Here is a 22,828-nt window from a genome sequence, read left to right as displayed (position 1 = left end):
GGCCGCATTGACATGTAAATAGGCGAGACGAGAAACAAAGGGGGGCCGCCCTACTCGTCTCGGGGAAGGGAGAGGATGTGGCCGCAGTAGAAACCCCAGTCTCCCCGAGCGCCCCGCCCGCCCAGTCTAGACGTCAAGTAGGAGGGAGCCCAGAGCAAAGGGGGGAAATTGAGTTTCAGTCCACTCCCCACCACAGGAGGGGAGGGCCCGGGACCTCCCAAGCCTAGCACCCCTGGAGGCCAGGGTCTCCGCCAGAATGCAGCAGCCACCCACCTCCTCACCCACAGCAATAGCGCCCACCACCAACCCCCGCCACTACCCTGCTCCCTACTCAGCCATCCGACCGCGCCTCACCGGGTGCCGGCTCTGCGGGAACATCGCTCTGGCGGCGGCCGCGGCTCTGCTCCTGGGCAACTCAATTCTCTGCTCAATTTCCAACTTTAATCTCGCCGAGGAAAATTAAGCCGGGAAGCCAGGCAAAAGCGGGTAGCGCGCTGGCCACGCACGCAGGCGCGCTCGGCGGGGCGCACAGGCCACTCGGCGCCGGGCCGCTCCTGCTCCCGCCGGTGCGGGCTCCCGCGCTCAGGGCCACATCACGGGGCAACACGGGCCCGGCTGCGCCAAAAACCTGCGGGGCGCCGCCGTCACTCGGGAAGAGGGCGCGGGGGCTACGCTCCAATCCGCGGCCCTCGGCCTCCCGTGCTGGGAGGTGGGGGCGCGGTGACTCCCGCCGCGCTCCCCTCGGCGATCCGCGTGCGCCGCACCCGTCCCGGGCAAACAAATCCAGGCGGGCTGCTCTCCTTTGCTATTCTCCGGGTCCGCCTATTTTCCGGGTTTTCCCCGCGGCGCTGGCCGCCGGCGAGTTGCAGGTGGCGCGGCGCTCCGGGCTAACCCCACACAAACAAACGTGACGGTGTACAGGCCTGACCCCCGCGGGTCCAGGCAGCGCCCACAACCAGGCACCCGCGGGCTCCCTGGAGGCGGCGGGGTGCGAGGTCCCGGCCGCAGCAGAGGCTCCGCGCCCGGCGCTCCGCAGCCTTAACCCGAGCCGAGGAGCGCGGGATGACGATGAGGCGGAGAAAGTGAGGAGGGCGCGCCGGGAGGCAGCTTGGCACGCCCAGTGCGGCCGGCTCTCGGTGTTCTCCGCGGTTAAACAAACCCTCTTAACCCTCCTGGGCTACTCCGCGGAGGGCAGTCCCGCAACCGCTCGCTGCTCCTCGAGCCCTGGGCGCATCCGGGCGCCGCGGCCCGCGCGCACTCGTCCTGCACGGCCGGCGCGACCGCTCCGGACCTTTCCTCCGAGCCTCTCTATAGACCCCCTTTCTTTCCTTCTCTTCGTCCGCCTCTCCGCAAAGGGCGCTCCAGCTCGCTGCAAAGTTCTCTCACGACGCGGGGAACGACATCCGAGATGGTGGGGAAAAGCCCAAGAGTGCTCTCCACCGCTCGGCCTCCCTCCCCGGCGGGCAAACTCCGCGGGCGAGTCCGGAGTATTTGCGGCGGGGGTTAAGTCGCCGAGGGACACCGGAGGTCCGGGTTGGTGTCGCGGGTCCCGCCCGGCCGTGCGAAGGTGGGGGTGGAACAGTCGGCTGCCTCGGGGACGCGGGGCACAGGGTACCCGCCGCCGCCGCCGCCGCCGCCGCCGCCGCCGCCGCCGCCGCCGCCGCCGCCCGCGCCTCTCGCGCCGGTTACATTAACACGCGGTTTCACTCTCTGGAGCTAACCAGCGCCGGCCCCGCCCAGCCCCGCGCGGGCGGGGGGCGCGAGCGCTGAGCCGGCGGGGGACGTGGGCCCGCTCGGGTCGGGGGGAGCGGGAAGGCCCGCGTCAGCCAATCGCGTGCGCCGCGCCCAACGTGGGGTGCTGACGCAACGTCTCCTCAGAGCCTATGGCAGCGCGGCACCGAACGGACTGTCTCCCCCTCCCCCCCTCCTCTCCCACCCCGCTCGCTTCCATCTCCGCCATCTCCCCCGTCTCCCCTCCCATCCACCCCCACCCCTCCTCCACCAGCCGCGTCCTCCCGGGCTCGGTGAGGAACTGTTCCTGGAGGAGCCGCGGGACGCCGAAACCAGCCAATGGGAAGCGGCGAGACGCGGAGATCGGCACTGTAGATGGGAAGGTCGGTGAGAAGGAGAGTGGCGGGGCTGGGCTGTCAGTCAAAGTAACGTGGGGCAGCCGAGGGAGCGCGCGGGAGCGCGCGAGCGGGAGGGACCCGCGACTGTGCATCCGCGGAACCTGGGGGCTCGAGTGTGCAAAACTCCTGCCACTTGTTCACTTTCCCTTTAACGAAAATCCTCAGATCTCAGTGAAAGTAACTCAGAGACTAACCGCGGAGTTTCTAATGAGGGAGAATGGGTGCTTTTTGCTGGTTCGAGCCAAACGCCTCTTTCGAAGCTGGCCCCTTGTTTGATGCTACTCTTGAAAGTGAGGTCACATTCAAAAATTTCTCTGAGGATTGTTTTTCCTTGAGCTGCCTTTTCTCGGACTCACGAGGAGTGGACTGTGCACTTCGTGGAAAATGCATAAATGGGCAACTTATTGGCTGGCGTACGTACACCAGCGGCTTAAGACTAGGCTTCTGATGCCCACGCCCCCTTTTGCACCCAAAGTGGTAGGAATTGGTTTTTATTGGAGTATTTCAAACCACTTTGCAAAAAGATTGGCCTGACTTGGTTTGGCGGGAAGGATACCCGCGGTGCTGCCAGGGTAAGGCACACGCGTCCCAGTCACAGATGCGTTGTTTTGCCCGCGGCGCGAAATCTCGGGTCCTTCTCTTGATAGTCCTGATTTCGTTGTGTTGGGAAGTAGAGGGCTGCTGAGAGTTTTAGGGGCCTCTCAGCAACATGACCACGAGTCTGTTTCCAATTACTAGAAACAAAGGGAGACAATGGGATAAACAACACTGAGACCTGAAAAACCTGTCCTGCCCACCCCATCCCCATAGTTCGGGTGGTACACCCCCCCCCGCCCCCGGCAGAAATGTGTAAGGAGCTAAATGGGAAGCGTTGGGTAAAGGACGTGGAAAAAATTCCGATGAGGTGGAACTTGACTTTAAAAAGGATTTTAAATAAACAGGGCATACTGCGTCGATCTCCAGTTTTGTCTGTTTTTCTAAGTACATCCCACAGAAAACCTTCAATATTGCCGCATTTATACTTGAGTTTAAAGAGCAGTTCAGTTGAGCTATTTCCACATGATTGGTACGTGAATAATGCTGTTTTAGCCAGATGGTGGTGAATTCTTCTATGAGAAAGACACATCTTTGGCAAGCATTCATCTTATGTTGGAACATACTTAAGTTTTTGGTGTTAATGGCCTCCGTGTTACCATTATTTTACTTTCAAGAGAGTTACGGAAACGCATTTATTTAAACAGAAATACAATTTATTCAAAGATTTGCTTTTACAGAGATCTTTTTCTTGAAATATTAAAAGAATCATTTTAGATAATACATTTCACTGATGGAGTTCTTAAATATGTATGATATTGATTTGCCTATAATTGGATCAATCCCAAATATCAATATAAATGGAAAATTAGAGGAGTGATTTTAGCCAGTCTGTACAACACCATAGTAATTCTCAAGTTCAGCATTGTGGCTCACTAAGTGGGGTAAGGGAGGGGTTCTATTATTCATTTTGCTGACATGAGAAATGAACAGGAAGAAAGCACTGCCCCTTTTCTTGGTTAAACTTGGTGATGACGAGAACAGGCTTGCTCCACATACAGAATTTTCTGAGTACTGCCATGGGCAACTAAGCTTTGCCCGTTGGCAACCTGTGTGCCTTGAAATCATGTAGTGAATGGGCCACCTATACTAGTTTGTGGTTGGTTCATCCCATAATCACCTCCAGGATTGTATAGAAAGTGCTTAGATGCCACAAATATGCCTGTGAATGCTGGGACAACTAGGACAACTGAGACTTTTCTCTGGCTTACCCAAGCTTTACTTTGATTTACTGGCACACGCTGATACTTAACTTTAAGTAGAGAAGTTAGAACAGGAACAAAACTGTTGCTACTTCTTTTTCTCTCCCCTCCCCATCCCCTTCAAAATCAGTTCTAACACATTGTTTTTAAATGTTCTCTAATATAACTGTTCACAGCAAACATGTCTACTCACCATATTTCCTAGTTTGCCAAGGGTAAAAATTGGAAATTCTCTTTTAACTAGTGCTTCTTTTTTTTTTTTTTTTTTTTTTTTTTTGCGGTACGTGGGCCTCTCACCGCTGCGGCCTCTCCCGTCGCGGAGCACAAGCTCCGGACGCGCAGGCCCAGCGGCCATGGCTCACGGTCCCAGCCGCTCCGTGGCATGTGGGATCCTCCCAGACTGGGGCACGAACCCGTGTCCGCTGCATTGGCAGGCGGACTCCCAACCACTGCGCCACCAGGGAAGCCCTAACTAGTGCTTCTTTACCAGTAGAGTTTGAATCCCCAGGCCTTCTGATTTCCTTATGATGTAGTATCTGGAGAAAAGAAAGAGTACTGATTTGAAAACTGGAAGGCCTTTAATTGTTTGCATGAAGATGGTCGGGTTTTGATGGCTTCTTTCTCTTACAGCACATCCTCCTTAAGACAGAAGGCTGGGCCCTTTTTCAAGGTCATGTTTTCTATGTGATTGTCATGCTGTAATAATTATACTACAAAACTCTCATCAAACTGCATTACAAATGATGCTGTTTAAACAATCAAGTAGCTTTAATCTTATGTTTTAAATAAATAATATATGTGCAGATTGCCTACAGCCTTTTTAAAGGAAAATAGTCCTACTCACGAAATCTATAATTTTGGTCTGCTGTTTAAAGTCTGTTAACCACAATCTTCTTTACCTTTAACATATTCATATGTTGATGATGTTTTTTACATGAAATAATATTAAATACCCCTTGTCCATAGGAAATTGTCTCTGAAAAAAGTTCCCTCTTTATCCTCTGCAAGAGAAACAAAAAGATTGCCAGATTATTTATTTTATCATTGATGCATATATGAGTATATTTCCATTCATTTGTTGCTGAGTTATCAAATTTTCAACTCACCAATAGTATAAGTGATTACAAAAACTAGGTCCTATCTATAGTATAGGTGCTAGACACAATGGGAAAAATTATGAATGCTGATCATAGAAATTATTCATCTTTTAAATCTATTACTGTATTATTTGAAATACATAATAATTATGCACATTTTTAAAAGATCACTTTTGTTATTTTCTCTTCCTTTCAGCTGTTATACATTTCCTCATTTGACTTGTTTTTTTTTAACTGGAAGTGTTCTTAAACCTAAGAATGTAGGGTCCAGAAGAAATCTTCCGAGCATTGCTTTAAAACCTTTTTTCCCCTCACCACTTTACCAAAGAAAAGGGCAGGATGGGCATGGTGGGTGGAGGGGAGAAAGCAGAGAAGAAAGAAAAAAAAAGTCAGTAGCAGATCCATGCAGCAGTAAAACCTCAAATAAAATCACATCCAAAGAATCTCTTGCGGTTTCACACAATATGGTCAAATTAGAGATTGCAGGAAACCAACTAAATTAAACTGGGAGCATTTGAAGAGAAACGAGCAGACTTTATGAAAAGGACACATTGACTGACCAGTATGCTTTTTTTAATCAACAATTTCTTTGTTAAGACGCAGATCAAAGGAACCTGCATATGTTTTCATTTTGTTCTAGCTAGAAAATTACATCCAGATGTTTAATAGGCATTTGGTTGGTTTTTCAGCATTGATTAGATATGTTGGTTCTGTTTGCTTACAAGTATAGCCGGATCATTAGCTAATGCAAAGAAATGTTTGCTGTGAGTTGCTAATTAGGGCTTTTGGAAACCCTCCATGCTCAAGAACAATTTGTACAGTGGCCAGAGAACCTGTGGGACTTGGGGAAGTTGTTTTCCTTTCTCTGTCAGGGTGGGGAGAAGCAGACAGCCCAGTTCCCTAATCTCTTTTTGCCTAGGGGGATTGCGATGCTATCCCCGAGGACTGGAGTGCAAATAAATTAGGAAGAGACCACACAGGCATTCCCAAACCCAGAGATAAATGTGCTCTTTCTGGAACCACCACCATGCTGTCTTTGGGGGTTGGGGGAGCGAACATCTAAAACGCTGAACGTTAACATGTCGAAGATGCTTGGTGCTAATGTTATCAAATACACAGCCTTTTAAAGTATACTTTAGAGACAGATGGGAAAGCCCTTTATGATAAATGAGTGTACTTGAATTCATTACTGTAGTACTTATAATTGAAAATGTCTCCTTCGCAATTTCAGTACTTTTACAGGGTACAAGAGACCAAGCTTTGGAAGGGGGAGGCTGAGGCTCGCGAAAGGAGTGAGGGCGTGTAATTTGGGAGAGGAGGATGAGACTGGGAGGAAATGCAGTGTTTACTTTCACAGCCCACCCATTTGTTTACCTTGTTGAAGCCCCAAAACTTGTCAGAGATCAGCTGTTCACACGGTGTTCAAATAAACTGAGAATTTGAGGCACCAGGCGGATAAACTTCTTAGCTGGCCAGTCATGTTTTTAAAAACACTTGGCCTGCGGAAGAACACCACCTCAGCCGGGGTGAATTTTGTTTATGTAGGTCTGAACTTCTAGAGAGGTGTAGGTCCAAAATAGCCTGTGTTTAGAAGTCATCCTAGAGGTGCAGATACAAATGTTCCTCTACATCTCACCGCCCCTTCCAGGCCTGCTTACCTCTCTTGCCCATGTATGGCACACGTGTTAATTTGTTAATGTGGACTGGTAAAAGTTGGGATAATACACTTTTTTTTTTAATCCTTTCGGTTTAGCAATAAGCTCAACAGAAGCTGAAGGGCATTTGGTAGACAAAAGAACAAGTAGTTAAAGGAAGCACCTTTGATGGCTCCTTCCTACATATTCGCATAATGGAGCAAACCCTGGCCACTTAATACCCTCTGCAATTATCCACCTTGCTGCAGGCCTTGGACTTGCTAGGAAACCAACCTTAAACAGGGGCACCTTTCCTCTGGCCTTAAAAGCCTTTGCTTTTGGCAGTATTATTTAAATAACTTTTCTTCCTGAAGCTAGCAATTTCTCTGAAGGGTTAAAGCTGAGTTCAGCTAATCTCTGAATCGCTTGGTGCTCCTCACAGTTGAAGGCAGGTGAACTCTGGAGAGGAGAAAGGGGCTAGAAAGCAAGTGAATATTCCAGATACCTCCATGGCTTCTAGAATGCTAAGTCTAGACCTAGATGAACAAGTCAAGTGACATAATTACAGAATGTTGGAACATTTCACAAGACAACTGGCCTGGGCTCTTTAAAATGTCAGCGTCGTGAGAGGGAGAAAAAAAAATTGGAGAAGGACTGTTCCCTAAAAACAAAGACATATGATGAAAATGCAATATCTGAATCTTTATTGGCTCCTGGTTCAAAAACCCCCAGCAACTATAAAAGATGTTCTTGGGCAGTTTTAACGTGAACTGGATATTAGGTACTATGGAATTATGGCTAATTTTTTTTTTTAATGTGAGAATTGTGGTCGTGTCACAGAATGTTCTGAGAGGATGCATGGTGATACATGCAACATCAAATGATGTCTGCAACTGCAGGAAAAAAGTGTGGAAAAAGAGAAAGCAAGTCTGACAAAAAGTCGACAGTTATAGAATTTAGGGATAGAATCTGCAGCTATTCTTTTTTTTTTTTTTTTTTGCGGTAAGTGGGCCTCTCACTGTTGTGGCCTCTCCCATTGCGGAGCGCAGGCTTTTCAACTTTTCTGTATGTTTGAAATGTTTCATGATAAAAAGTGGAAAGCCATTTTAGGTTCATTGTCTACATCTTTTTCTTCATATGTTAATGAAAATTCCCTTCCTAGTTGAAAGACTGGCTTATGGGCTTCCCTGGTGGCGCAGTGGTTAAGAATCCGCCTGCCAATGCAGGCGACATGGCTTCAAGCCCCTGTCCGGGAAGATCCCACATGCCGCAGACCAACTAAGCCAGTGCGCCACAGCTACTGAGCCTGCGCTCTAGAGCCCACGAGCCACAACTACTGAGCGCGCACGCCTAGAGCCCGTGCTCTGCAACAAGAGAAGCCACCGTGGTGAGAAGCCCGCGCATCACAACGAAGAGTAACCCCTGCTTACCGCAAGTAGAGAAAGCCCGCGCACAGCAACAAAGACCCAACACAGCCAAAAATAAATAAATAAATAAGATTGGATTATGATGTTTCTACTTTTAAAGAGTACGAAAAAATTGGCAGTCGTTTTCTTTTTTTCCCCAGATCATGTTAAAGATATTGTACTAACACCCAAAGTATTACCTGGTATTTTTCTCTGGATCTTTTAGTTCTTGTATTATGTATGATATTTTATTTTTGTTTGTTTTTTCTGCAGTCTCAAATGTCCCTTAGTTATCAATTAACATACAATGGAAATCTTTAAATAAATTAGGACATTACATTAGCAATCCTCTAATGCATCGTTTTGTGGGCCATCAAGCTCTGAATCACCAGAAAATCTACCATAAAATAAAAAAACTGCTTACATATTAAGAATAAGGTAGTAGCAAATAAATCTTATTTCAGTTTCTTAATTCCCATTATAAATAGTTGTTCTCCTGACCTTTTCATCACTTGAACCCAGAAATGAAATTTATAAATTGTTAGTTTGATTTGGAAATTTCCTTAGTATTTTGAAATATAATGCTGAAACAGATTATTGCTCTGTGTACTAAGCTTTAAATATTAATCTTATAAAGAAATGAAAATAGCACTAAATCTTGTATGCTGATATTATGATCATCTAGAATCACAGAAGCACATATTTATGATGTGCAAATAAACAGTTTTCCAAAAAGTTGTGAAAAGTGACAAGGCATAATCTGAGGGTTGACAGTTGGAATGCCCCATCCATCAATTTTTTCTCTTTAATCGTGGCTATTTAGCATGATTTTGTTTTTCCTATCACCATTATGTTGACTGAAAGGAAACATTCTGTGACAATGGTAAGCAGATTCCAGTCTGTGTGTGAACAGATTAAATTCACAACTTCCAGTGAAAAACTTGAGTGCATTAAAGGGAAGCAAATATGAAAATATAGGAAAACCAGTACTTTTTACACAGTGTCCAATATATCTAGCCACCATCCACATAAGCAGTGCTTATGTAAAATGAAAAAGATAAAAATAACTCTTTCACCATGACAGAAAAAGCCCCATGGGGACAGAGTTACCATTCTGGTTTCCCCCATTGGCAGTCTCCACACTTCAGAAGAACTAGCAAGCTCCAATTGGCACTTGAAAAAGTGTTACAAAACACTGACAAGTATTAGAGAAATGTTGAGTAATGTATACAGCCTGCCTCAAGGAATAATACCTTTCTTAAGAAAACTGGTTTCTAATTAGTATCCCTAAGGATATGGGTATCTCCAGGTAACTCCAGGAAGTTTTTCAAGAAGTTATTTGCCTTTGCTGTTGAGTGGAGGCATCATCATATTATATCTTTAATTTCTGAAAACTTAAAAAAAAATTGGTAGGTTAAAAAGTCAATGGACCTTCATAGAAAAGAACAAATTTTGCCATTTGCAGAAACATGGGTGGACTTGGAGGGTATTATGCTAAGTGACATAAGTCACTGAGAAAGACAGATACTGTATGCTATCACTTATATGTGGAATCTAAAAAATACAACAAACTAATGAATATAACAAAAAAGAAGCAAACTCACAGATACAGAGAACAAAATAGTGGTTACCAGTAGGTAGATGAGGTGGGAGGAGTGGCAGGTATAAACCATTGGGTATAAGATAGGCTCAAGGATGTATTTTACAACACAGGGAATAGCTAATACTTTGTAATAACTGTAAATGGAATATAAGCTTTATAAAATTGTATAAAAAATAAGTAGTCAATCAGTGGACCTTAAAAAGGAAGGAAATTCTGACACACGCTACAACATGGAGGACTTTATGCTAGTGAAATAAGCCAGATACAAAAAGACAAATACTTCATGATTCTACTTATATGAGGTACCTAGAGTAGGCAAATTCATAGACAGGAAAGAGAACTGAGGTTGTCAGGGGCTGGGGAGAGGAAAGGGTGGGGAGTTATTGCTTAACAGGTACAGAGTTTTAGTTTGCAAGATGGATAGAGTTCTGTGGATGGATGGTGGTGATGGCACCACAACAGTGTGAATGTACTTAATGACACTGAACTGTGCATTTCAAAATGGTTAAGATGATAAATTTTATGCGTATGTTACCAATTATTTTTTGAAAGTCAGTAAGATTCCTTTTTTTGGGTTATGTACCAGTTTTACAGTGGATTCTTATCCTATTCATTTCCTGAAGTTCTGCATACCATTGTTTGTTTATTGAGCACTTACTACGTGTCAGGCACTGTTCTAAGTGCTTTATTGTTTGTATTACCTCATTTGACCCTCAAGGCATTTCTATTACCATCCCTATTTTACTGACCAGAAACCTGAGGCCCAGAGTCACTTGTAGGAGAGCTGGGTTTTGAATCCTGGTATTCCAGAGAACTCACTATCAGCCACTGGCCACAGCGAGTACTAGTTACCCTTCAGAGTGCCATTTCTTATTCTCTCCTCAAATCCCTCATTGATCTATTGATAGAAACACTCATATGTATTTTGCTCACAAGCTTGGTAGGCTTTCTTAGTACTTTGGAGGTGAGGTTGATAATTTAAGAATTTATATTCCTGCAAACAGAGCTCCCTCGGGGCTCTAGAACTGTGTCTGCCAGCAGAGAAATGCAGCCACCTTCAGTCGTGTGCTTTCTGGCAGCACCTGATCCATACACCAAATTACAGTTCAGCAAGAAAAGATAGGCTCAGTAGCCCGCTGAAGCAGAGGAATGCTAGAGACAGCAAATCTTAATTTCAACTAGGACAGCAAAGCAACTGTCCTGATTCACAACGTTGCAAATATTACAATTTTAAAAATAAAAAAAGCAGGGGGATATACAGAGTTCTGTGATTAATGATGCTTTGGGATGTCCCAGTAATGGTAGACATGTAGTCTGGGTCCTGATAATATGTTTGGAAACATTTGACCTGTTGAATGTAAATGGATTGTTTCTATACTCCAAAACCCTTTTAAAATCAATGGATTTGGAGTATCTTTGGCCATGAACCATACTAAGAAATGCATTTTAAAAGTCTCAGTTCAGTTCTCTCTCTTTCACATACACAGGGGTCATATACACAGGTAGCAACACAATTTTAAAACACTACTTTAAATTATGTTATTGTACTAGTCAGGGTTCTCCAGAGGAACAGAACCAATAGGAGAGAAAGAGAAGAGATTTATTAAAGGAATTAACCCGTGCAGTTATGGAGGCTGTGAATCTGCCATCTGTAAGTTGGAGAACCAGGAAAGCCAGTGGTACAATTCAGTTTGAGTCTGAAGACCTGAGAACCAAGGGGCTACTTGTGTAAGTCCCAGAGTCCGAAGGCTAGGGAACCAGGAGCTTGACATCCCAGCTCAAGAATCGAGGAGAGCTGGCCCATCCTCCTTTTTTTCTGTTTGGAGGCCCCCAATGGATTGGACGATGCCCACCCACGTTGGTGATGGTGATCTTGACTTAGTCTACTGAATCAAATGCTTATTTCCAGAAGCGCCCTCACAGACACACCCAGACTGCTTCGTCAACTATCTGAACATCCCTTAGCCCAGTCAAGTTGACACCTAAAGTGAACCATTACAGCTATAGAATTTTTCAATTTGATTATTAACAACTTCAGCTTATGGAAAGTCATTAACCCCCAAACCATATTCATGCAAAATGGTGACACAACTCTACTCAATAACATTAGGACAGATTGTTCCTTCCTTTACATTTTTGGCAACGATAACTCATAATCCCTACCTTAAATGCCGCTACAAAGTTCCAGATCAATAGGATTCAAAGCTCTTCAGAGAATTTCCCTGCATAATTCTTTTGTCACTCCCTTCTCTGCTGGCCCTTTTCTGCCTCAAGTTTCCATCTCCCCTCTCAGGATCCCCATCCTATCACTCACATCCCATGGCATCCCTCATCCTCCTTCCTGCCCCATCCCACCCCAAGCCTAGAGTGGTTTAACAAAAAGAGTACCAGACTCAGAAACAGAGGGTCCTGAAATGGAATCGCTATCTGCCTCTTACTGTATGACCTTGGGCAAACTACTCCCCCGCTCTGAGCATCAGTTTCCTCACCTATAAAACCAGGATAACAGCACAGGTCTCTCAAGGTGGTTGCAGGGACTGAAAGAGATAAGCTGAGATAACACAGTATCCTACTTCTCTCAGTGCTTGATCCTGAGAACCTTGTTCCTTTCCCTCTTTTGCCTGGGGCTTCATGAAGGCCCTACCCTAGGTTACTAGGAGCCGGGGGATTACCACCCCTGCTATTATGCATCCTTGAAAATCAGATAGCAGCACAGATTCTAAAAGTGTGTTCTGTGGAACTCTAGTCCAACCATGGCCCAATACTCTGGGGCCCAAGAAATACATCACCATGGTGTTTCTCGGAGGCAGGAGCCATGGGTCTTGAATGTCTTCCCATTCATAGACTGTTTCATACTCAAGGAAAAACACCCCTGGTACATATGTCTTTTTTGGAAATGAAAATACAATTTGGGGTGGGAGTGCTATGAAAACAAATAATGAACAACATACAGTGGTTATTCTGGGTGGCTAAATGCCCTGAGTTCCCCATTTAGATAATATAATAAGAAAAATGTGGCTAACCAGTGAGAGGTTAATGGAATTATGTCTCAAATACGCTCTTCTTGAGTGTCACACCATCTCACCCAATGAATATGAAGCTGTGCGTTGGAAAGACCTTGAGAAACACATATAGAAGTTATAATATCTAATCAGTCAATTAGATATTAACTGAACTCTTTTGAGGAATGTGATCTGGCCTAGGATTCTTTTTGAACTGGAAACTTCCACTTGGCTTTCATATCATCTATTTTATTAGCGATGGCCAAAGCCTCTCAATCTGTGAATAAGGTTTAGTGAGAATTGATAAGCCCTGCCTAAGTAAAAATCCTAATGGCCATGGGTTGCTGTTCTGTAGTAGAAGTCAAACTCAATTATCTTTAAATTCAACAATTCTCTGTCAACCAAGGGAATCTTTAGGACCTCTTCTATGTGTCTTTCTTCATTTGAAATCTTTTGTTTGAAATCAGGCCTACTTTAGAAAGACAAAAATATTGAAATACAAAACCTTCATTTATGGGGAGAGTGAAAGGAAAAGAAGGGATTTTTCTTTTTTTTTCTTTTGGCTTTTTCCAGTAAGGATGATTAAACCATCGGGTAAACAATCTTGGCTACTCAGATCAGACTTAAAAAAAATCCAAAACCCTCATGATTTATAAAGCGTAGTATGCTTAGCATTGCTGTGTACAGAGACCAATTCTACCAGCTTTTACATCTCCATTGCTCCCTCCCCCGACTGCAGCCATTTAAGGGGGAGTTCTATTTGGGAAGATAGAACAAAGCCTATTTTTATGCTGTGAACAGTGCAGAGCTCCCAGTGGTGGAGGAGGGGAGAAGAGGAACGAATAATGAACAAGGAAGAGAAGGCGGTACTTAGTTCTCCTTAAATTTTACTTAGTAAGAATTGCTTCAGTGCCAAATGGGAGGCATATGTAGAATTTGCAGTCTGTCAGCTCGTACCCAGTGTCTTCAAACAAATCCCAGGAAACACCGTCCTCTTTTTCAATAAACATGTTCACATAATAATACATTAGCAGACAATAGGATCAGCATGGACTGGAAGGTGTACAGTTACACTGGGCTAGAATTACGAAATTCTTTCTACGAATGAAGAATTCTCATTTCCATCATTCTTTTGGGTTGAGTATGGAAGACAACATGGTTTGGGGGAAGGGCCAGGGGTGTGGGTGTTGGTTGTGGATGGAAGATGTTAATGATGGGGACTTTTTATTTCCAGTGCAAAAAGAGCATAAGATGTTCCTCCTGTGAACCCTGTCATTCACATTCTTGAAAAGTGTTTTGAAAGGATTCTGCACAGTTCTACAATCTCATCAGATACCCAGTAGGGATCTCAAGCTGGATTTAGTTTCACTGAATTTAGCTCAGTGGTCTATACAGTTCTTCCATATGAAAAGGGAATCAGTAGGACAACAGCCTCTTCAAATATTAGCTTTAGTACTCAGAAAAGTACATATCCTATGCAATCCAGCAAGCCTTTAAAGTGAATGGAATTTCTTTGGTGAAGTGGGTTTTTTTCCAGCCACAACAACTCTTTTAGGGGCTAATGCTCTACTCATGAAGCTCCATTTGTAGACCTTTTCACGAGCCATCTAGATAGTGTCATTCACCTGGGCTGTTGGTCCTCAGTAAGTGGACATTTTCTACTTTTTAAATTCATTAAGACTTAGCTGCCCCATGTTTCATTTGGGGGGATTAAATGGAAATTAAAAGTTATGAAGCATAATTTATTCCAGGTAACAAGTTATGAACCAATATGTTTATTTGGATGTACCAAAAACACGGTTCTGTCCAGGCTTTGAGAACGTCAGGAACTATATAAAAGTTAATTCCTCTTTCAGAGAGCGCACAGTATAGCTAGGAAATCAAACTTATACTTTATTTTTTTAAATTTTATTGAAGTATAGTTGATTTACAACATTGTGTTTAATTTTTGCTGTATGGCAAGGTGACTCAGTTATACATATATATATACATATACATTCTTTTCCATTATGGTTTATCAAAGGATATTGAATATAGTTCCCTGTGCTATACAGTAGGACTTTGTTGTTTATCCATCCTATATATAGTAGTTTGCAGCTGTTAATCCCAACCTCCCAGTCCTTCCCTCCTCCTCTCCGCCTCCCCCTTGGGAACCACAAGTCTGTTCTCTATATCTGTGAGTCTGTTTTTGTTTTGTAGATATGTTCATTTGTGTCGTGTTTTAGATTCCACATATAAGTGATATCACATGGTATTTGTCTTTCTCTTTCTGACTTACTTCATCCTTGTTGGTTATCCATTTTAAATACAGCAGTGTGTACATGTCAATCCCAAACTCCCTAATTATCCCTCCCCACCGCACTTCCCTCCTGATAACCATAAGTTTGTTATCTAAGTCTGTGAGTCTGTTTCTGTTTTGTAAATGAGTTCATTTGTATCTCTTTTTTTTAGATTCTGCATATAAGCGATATCATATGGTATAAGTGATATCATATGGTATAAGTGATATCATACAATATTTCTCTTTCTCTGTCTGACTTAACTTTACTCAATATGACAATCTCTAGGTCCATCCATGTTGCTGCAAATGGCATTATTTCATTCTTTTTAATAGCTGAGTAATATTCCATGTCATGTACACACACACATATACCGCATCTTCTTTATCCATTCATCTGTTGATGGACATTTGAGTTGTCTCCATGCCTTGGCTATTGTAACTAGTACTGCTATGAACATAGGAGTGCATCTATCTTTCTGAATTATAGTTTTGTCTGGGTATATGCCCAGGAGTGGGATTGCTGGATCTTATGGCAACTCTGTTTTTATATACTTACACTTTAAATGATGAGTACTAACAACAACAACAAAAGTTTAAGACAGTTCATGCTAAGGATCAAATGAGTGTTACATTCAATGAGCCCTGTAGGAATTAGTGGAGCCATGTGCCTGGAAATGGTATCATGAAGTCTTCAATACCTCACTGAGGGACTCAGATTCTTTCAGGTGGCACGTGAGCCTTGATGCTATGCTCCTGGTAGGGCACAACCAAATACTGACATATTTCATTCTCTCATACAAATAAAGACTAATTTTACTAGCAGAAAATGGCTCATAGCTATGCAGTTTAAAGTAAAAGCCATGAATACAGCTTCATGAAAAATCTGGCTATCTAGCTAGGCCTGGGCAACTGTCTTTGAGCTTTGCCAATAGTATTTGTTTTCTACTCCTTAATTCCTTCCAAATGCTCATAGCACCAAAGGTATAAACAACTTATAGGGTGAAGACTTAAGTTTAAAAGTTCTGTCCATTAACTTAATTTGATTTTTAGTTGGTGAAGAACAGGCACAGAGAAGGCTGTCATTGTTCGAATTTAGCAATGAATTACTTTGGCCCGGCTCCTGAAACCCTCGCATCCCCTGAAGCATAATTTTGGGACCATTTGCAAACTGTAGGAGTGATCAGAGGGGGATCTTCAGGTGCCATGGCAGGTTGAAGGAAGATGCCTTTTGGCACCTTTATAGTCCTCCTTATTATCATCATCATTTTCTAGCGGTCGTTTCTGAGTTCACTGGTCTAAGTACTTTATCTACGAATTCATTTATTCTTCACAACAATTCTAAAGTCAGTACTATTATCACCTCCTGTGCTGGTTAATTTTATGTGTCAACTTGAGTAGGCTAAAGGATACCCAGATAGCTGTTAAAACATTACTTCTGGGTGTGTCTGTGGGAGTGTTTCTGGAAGAGATTAGCATTTGAATCAGTGGACCAAGTAAAGAAGATAGTCTTCACCAACATGGGTGGGTGTCATCCAATGGATAGAACAAAGAGGAAGGGCAAATTTGCTCTTTGCTTGAGCTGAGACAGACATCTTCTGCCCTCCAACATCAGCACTCCTGGTTCTAGAGCCTTAGGACTTCGACTGAATTACACACTGGCTTCCCTGGTTCTCCAGCTTGCAGACTGCAGATTGCGGGGCTTCTCAGCCTCCACAGTCATGTGAGCCAATTCCTATAATAAATCTCCTCTCATCTCTCTTTCTCTCTGCGTATGTATACATCCTATTGGTTCTTTTTCTCTGGAGAACTCTATTACAACTCCATTTCACATATGGGAATACTGAGGCACAGAGAGTTAATAGCTTTCCCCAAATCTCACAGCTAGTGGGTGGCAGAGCCTCTCTGCAGTCAGCATTCCTTAAGCGGGGTGCCTGCCACCCCTCAGGTAGATTAGTGACTACCCCTTTGAGCTAAGGCCTAACTTCTGGGTTTAACTGAAGGAGCTGGACCTGGAGAAGTCCAGTTTGGAGATGGTTGGAGTTCCTGTCACCCAGGAGCATGAGAAAATCCCTGGAAGAAGAGAGTTTTCTTGAGCTCACAGACAGTAGCGACAACACAAAAGTGGCATATTTTTGAACAGGCGCAAGATTTGTCAAGATAAACTACATCTGCTCTGATTCTTTCCTGGCATCCTTTTTCCTCACTTCCAGTCCTTAAGGAAATTGAAGCAGCTTGTAGTAAGACTTGTTCTTTCCCAGGGCCTCTCGGTCTCCTGTGCAGTTAGTTTGAGTGGGCAAACGTGCACTTTACCACAGGGAAGAGAGAATAGACACTGTTGGAAAATGTGCCTGGTAGCACTTCTAGGAGAGGGGATTTCTCCTCCCTTTCATCACAAATGGTTACCTGGGAGACTCCCTTTTGCCCTCGTATTTCCACCCCCTTTCTGCTCTCTTCTTGGCCTCCTCCCTCACCGTCCTCCATTCCCTCCAAATGACAATCTTGGACACATTTATTGAAGGGTGTCATTACTGTAAGACACTATGTTCCATCTTTCCCTATTTTGCTTCCTGCCATCCTGAAGCACCAGGCTAGTGTTCCCAGTGCATTCTGAGGATACTTAGACTAACGAGGTAAACAGAGGTAGGGAGCCTTGCTTAGGAGTCCTGGCCTTGGCCCCATCTTTCTCTACATGTGAACCAGAGACACACTGATTTCAAAGTGCGTAGGTGTGGGAGCTGGTTATGGCACTTGCCCAGCTGGTTCTTTTTCCCCATTTGGCTGTTGTTCAGGGTGTTTCTGTTCTCCCCTTCAGCAAAGATCCCTGGAGGAGTAGAGAGGGCAGTGACAGGAGCTGTACCTCAGAACCCTTTTCTGAACTTCTGATATCAGGTGGACAGTGTTAAGTAATGCTAACTGGCTGGGGTGAGAGAGGCAAAGGTATGTAGTCCCGACAGAGCCCACAAATGGACTGGCTGTACCTTTGTCAATATTGAATCAAGAGCCATAAAATATTTCATCTTCTCTAATCCAATAATCCCACTGTTGGAACTGTGTCCGAGGAAAGAGTTCAAAGTAAGACAAGATAATTACAAGTATAGCTGGTGCCCAGATCTTAGTTTCTAAATACTGTTATCCATGGATGGGTAACAGAGCCCCTTGGAGAAATCACTCATTCAGATCTGGGGCAGGGAAACCTCTCACTGTCAGTAAGTAAAATGGTGCTCAGAGGATGAAGAGTTTTGGGTGGAGAGGTAGTGAATTCTGCTTTGGCTTGAGTTTGGGGTAGCTGGGAGATACACAGCTGGAGATGTTCAGTGGGGGATGCATAGATGTGGATGTGTAGGTCTGTGTAGACATATAGGTATAAATATAGACATGGTGCAAATGGATAATAGGGCCGAATAGTTCCCTACATCACTTTGCAGAAAAATTCTCTCAGATGCTTGGGAACATGCATATTTCTGGGACCCACCTCGGGGAGTAGGACAAACTGCATTTTAAAGTATTCTCCAAATCACAGTTTGTGCACGTATCAGTCTAAGAAATACTTATTTAAAAGATTGTGAAAATGCAAAGAGCCATTATGAGACTGAGAAGATAGAGAAGTAAGAGGTAGCCCTGGATAATGCAGTCCACAGAGCCAAGAAACAGAGTGTTTTACTGCAGAGCCCTGGACCATGTTGCTGAGAGGGCAAAAGAGTCACTACAAGCATAAATGTGAAAAGAGAAGCCATAAAAGAATAGAAGAACATATGGGTAAAATTTTACCTGATCACAAGATAGAGAGTGTTGTAAGCATAAAAGCAAAGGAAGAAAACAAAGTATTGCCACGTTTGACCACATGAATGTTAAATACTTCAGCAGGTGAAAAAAATGAAAAACATTAATATAAGAAATGGGGGGCGGGCTTCCCTGGTGGCGCAGTGGTTGAGAGTGTGCCTGCCGATGCAGGAGACGCGGGTTCATGTCCCGGTCCGGGAAGATCCCACATGCCGCGGAGAGGCTGGGCCCGTGAGCCATGGCCGCTGAGCCTGCGCGTCCGGAGCCTGTGCTCCGCAACGGGAGAGGCCACAACAGTGAGAGGCCCGCGTACAGGAAAAAAAAAAAGTGGCGGGGTGGGGGAAGAAAGGGGGAAATCTTGTAGCATAGAGGTTCAAGTAAAGTAATATCATTAATATATGAAACTTATATAATCCACTCAGGAAACTATGACTATCCTAGTAGAAAAATGAGCAAACACATGAACAGGCAATTCCCAAATGAAATACAATTGTCAATTATATGAAAAAAATGAATATGAAATGCATATTAAAGCAAAAATGAAGTGCCTTTTTTTCCCCAGATTCCCCATATAAGTGAGATCATGCAGTATTTGTCTTTGTCTGACTTATTCCACTTCGTATGATGCCCGAAATGCCATTTTTAACTCCTTAAATTGGCAAATACTGGTACCAAAAAGTGTAGTAATGCTCTGGCCTAGAGAGTCAGGGAAAGAAGCAAAGTCCTCCACTGTTAGTAGAATGTATTTGGTGCAATTTTTCTGAAAGGCATTTGGAAGTATATACCAAACATTTGAAAATATTTCTACCCTTCAAAAGCAATTCTTCTTCTAGGAATTTATCTTTCACAGTTATGTAAAAAGATGTTCTTTCCAGTATTACTGGTAATATCAACAAACTGGAAACAATTTGAATGCCCAACAACAGTGATTTGGTTCAATAAATTATGGAAGTCATATAATGCTATATTTTCAAAAGCCTTTACAAAACGTGCTTTAGTAAAAGGATTCCAAACTTGGGTTCCAGGCAGGAATAGAAGTGAGTGTGAAGTAGGCTGGATATAAAGTGAAGACACGGAGAAAAGAAGAACTATTTCATTTTCCTCTTAGTTCTATCACTTTTTTTTTAAAGAGTGTTAAGTGAAATTATAAACAGCAACTGACGATCTCTGTTGGAGAACAATAGGGAGCAGTGGGGACTGCAGTAAAGGAGGAAGCACAGCCCTATGTCACAGGATCAGCCGAGCTCCATGTGGTTGAACACCCTGTGAGCCAATCAGATCTATTTATTGGCTACCAATTTCCAACCTTTGCTTTCAATTTTTTTTGGCAAGAAAATGTTTATAATTGTTAAGTGAAAAAAAACAGGTTCCACAGTAGTAACTGTCTAATAGTGAATGTAGTATATCATACTATGATATTGAACTGGATAATACTTGTGTGTATTTGTACGTGTGTATGTGTGTACATCTTAATATATGCACAGAAAAAAGCCTGGAAAGAAATAAGCCAAAGTGTGACTTTATGTAGGCCTTGGTGATCACAAGCTGTTTTAATTGTTTCTGTAACGTCTTTGCATTTTTAATATTTTCCATAACAAATGCCTACACATTATTTTTAAACACAACCAAACCCACCAACCAAGGTTTCTTTGGAAACACCTAGGCTCAGTTTTGACGTCCAGGGAGAACCTCCCTGGACAGCGCAGATGGAGTCCTCTCGAGCGGCTGTCCTGTCAGCTCTTCCCCTGAAGCGGGGTCTGGTAGCCTGGTTGTCGTTGCTGTTATTATTCTACTGTCTTTGAAATGCTCACTGGCGTTTGGCAGCCTTGTGCTCATCACCATTGCCAAGAAGTTTATGCAAGTGTGAGCCAGTGAGAGCTTACCCATTCTAAGTTTTGAAAAAGTTCTATTTCTTCATAGTTAAAGATGTACACTTTTTTTTTTTTTTTTTTTGCGGTACGCGGCCCTCTCACTGTTGTGGCCTCTCCCGCTGCGGAGCACAGGCTCCGGACGCACAGGCTCAGCGGCCATGGCTCACGGGCCCAGCCGCTCCGCGGCATGTGGGATCCTCCCGGACCGGGGCACGAACCCATGTCCCCTGCATCGGCAGGCGGACTCTCAACCACTGCGCCACCAGGGAAGCCCGAGATGTACCCTTTAATAAAGATAACTATACAAACGTTTACTATTAACTGCAGACCTGGCAGTGTTATTAGTTTAAACAGCATGAATCCCTGTGCTATACTGCAGTTGTTCAAATGTCCTTATGAAAACAGTTATGAAAAAGTTACCATTCATACAGGTACGTGGGCAGTCTTTTTTTGTTGTTGTTCTTTACATGGGCAGTCTTAAACATCAATAAGTTGGCTGTTTTCCCCTGAGCTGGAGAACAGCAGCCGATTTACACTTTGGAAGTCAGGCCAGCAAATCTAGAGAAGGCAAATACAGAGTTGCAAACCTGTGAGTGCTTTTATTCCCTTCACAGACTTCCAGAGCAAAATGGATTGCTTTGCAATTGTGAAGGGGAAAAAAGAAAAGAAGGAAAGAATGTGTTGGCTTTGTCTGCCCGTGGTTTGAGTAGAGGGGAATTTTTTTTGTTCTTTTTTGGATGAAGAGTGGGATCTTAATGGGCGCTGCTAGTCGGCCGAGGCAGCCTCTGAAAGCTCCTCTTGTCAGAGGAGCCCAAGATAGAAGGATCCATTGTTTCCCAGTCTGAAGTTATCACTCTTGCCTTTATCCTTTCTTTTGGACCTTTTAGTGTTTGCTTTATCAGAATATTTTAATCCCTACTGTGGTGACTGGTGTAATTTATCTCATTAAGCCTCTCCTATTTTCTTCTGTTTACATGACCAATATTATTATGTTTTATGGGGCTTATACCAACAAGCCACTCCTTTGTCCCATTGTTTCAGCTCTAGGCCAAAAATCAACAAATGGAGTTTTATCTTTCCAATCTTGGACCTCACCTACTTGTCATTCAGTTTGTACAGGTTGCATGAAGAGCATGTTCCTTTGAAAACAAAGCAAGGATTCATTTTTATGACCTAAAACCAAACAATTACCTTTCTCAAAAGGTCCTGGTCATCTCTTATAGACTGGCAGAGACTCGCCTTATGAGGTGGAAAAAAAAGCAGATACTTCCTTGTGGGTTGAAAGCCCAAAGTCCCCTAGCAATAACGCCCTGCTCCCTAACTAGTGTATCTTCCATAGTGTATAGAATATCCTAGAAGCAGAGAACCTGAGCACTGGAAGGCACCTAGTGAGGTTATCTCATCCAAACCCCCGCCCTTCAGCAAGACCACACCCAAGCCAGACTGAGCCAGACCAGAGGAGAATCAGTCGTTGTTAAAGGCATACGAAGGAGAGCCTTCACTCAACCAGTCACAAATACCATGTCAGAAAATTCCTTCTCTAAAAAACCAGCCTAATAAAAGCTTTGTCATTTCCTCAGTCACCCTTTTTCTTTTCCAGATTGAAAATAACAGGGTACCATCCTCAGGGAATCAACAACAGTTTAATGAGCAGTAACTTCCTACAAGGCAGTGGTTCTCAGATGTTAGTGCACATCCGAACTGCCTGGAGGCTTATTAAAAACACACATTGCTGGACCCCACCCCCTAGAGTTTCTGATTCCTGAGATGGAGCAAAGATGGACAATTTGCATTTCTAGCAAGTTCCCAGGTGATGCTGATTTTGTCAGACCAGGGATCCCACTTTGAGAACTGCTGAGCCTAGGAACTCGAAAGGAGAAATATGAGGATAATTAAGAGGCAGAAACAAGTGGAGTAACAGCAAGTTAAACAAGTTAACCTCTACACAGAAAATGGTAAATGCCTATCAGATAAGTTCTTTGCTGTCAGACGGAGGCCAGTGGGGAAGGCTGACCACAGCGGTAATTTAGGATGTTAGCCATTAACACAGGAACCTGCGGGAGCACAGCTGAGGAGTGTGGTGTTCTGGGTAGGTGGGGAAGAGGCCAGGAAGGCTACCTGCAGAACTGGAGGCCTGAGGAGTAATTGCTGGGTTGACTTTTAAAGAAGGGAAAGTATCCAGACAAAGGTCAGGGCTAGGCATGTGCTCTTCCAGCAGAAGGAACTGTA

At 43.9% G+C, this 22,828-nt stretch overlaps 1 protein-coding gene and 1 long non-coding RNA gene across 11 annotated transcripts in view; one reads left to right on the top strand and one right to left on the bottom strand.

Moving 5' to 3' along the window:
- LOC308609960 (transducin-like enhancer protein 1) overlaps positions 1-1,156 on the bottom strand; it is a 63,312-nt gene extending 62,156 nt beyond the window's left edge. For all 8 annotated transcript variants that reach the window (XM_081259228.1, XM_081259229.1, XM_081259230.1 and 5 more), the window contains exon 1: positions 355-1,156. In XM_081259228.1, coding sequence (XP_081115354.1) covers positions 355-378 — 24 coding nt within the window. In that variant the 5' untranslated portion in view covers positions 379-1,156. The remainder of the gene's footprint in view (positions 1-354) is intronic.
- Positions 1,157-2,020: 864 nt separating this feature from the next.
- The window catches only part of LOC308609963, a 99,131-nt gene continuing 78,323 nt past the window's right edge, over positions 2,021-22,828 (top strand). For all 3 annotated transcript variants that reach the window (XR_014014377.1, XR_014014378.1, XR_014014379.1), the window contains exon 1: positions 2,021-2,114. This is a non-coding gene — a long non-coding RNA (uncharacterized lncRNA). The remainder of the gene's footprint in view (positions 2,115-22,828) is intronic.

Source organism: Mesoplodon bidens (genome assembly GCF_964165515.1).
Source record: "Mesoplodon bidens genome assembly, contig: HAP1_SCAFFOLD_206, whole genome shotgun sequence".
NCBI classification, from domain to species: domain Eukaryota; kingdom Metazoa; phylum Chordata; class Mammalia; order Artiodactyla; family Ziphiidae; genus Mesoplodon; species Mesoplodon bidens.
This window is presented reverse-complemented; position numbering and strand designations above follow the sequence as displayed.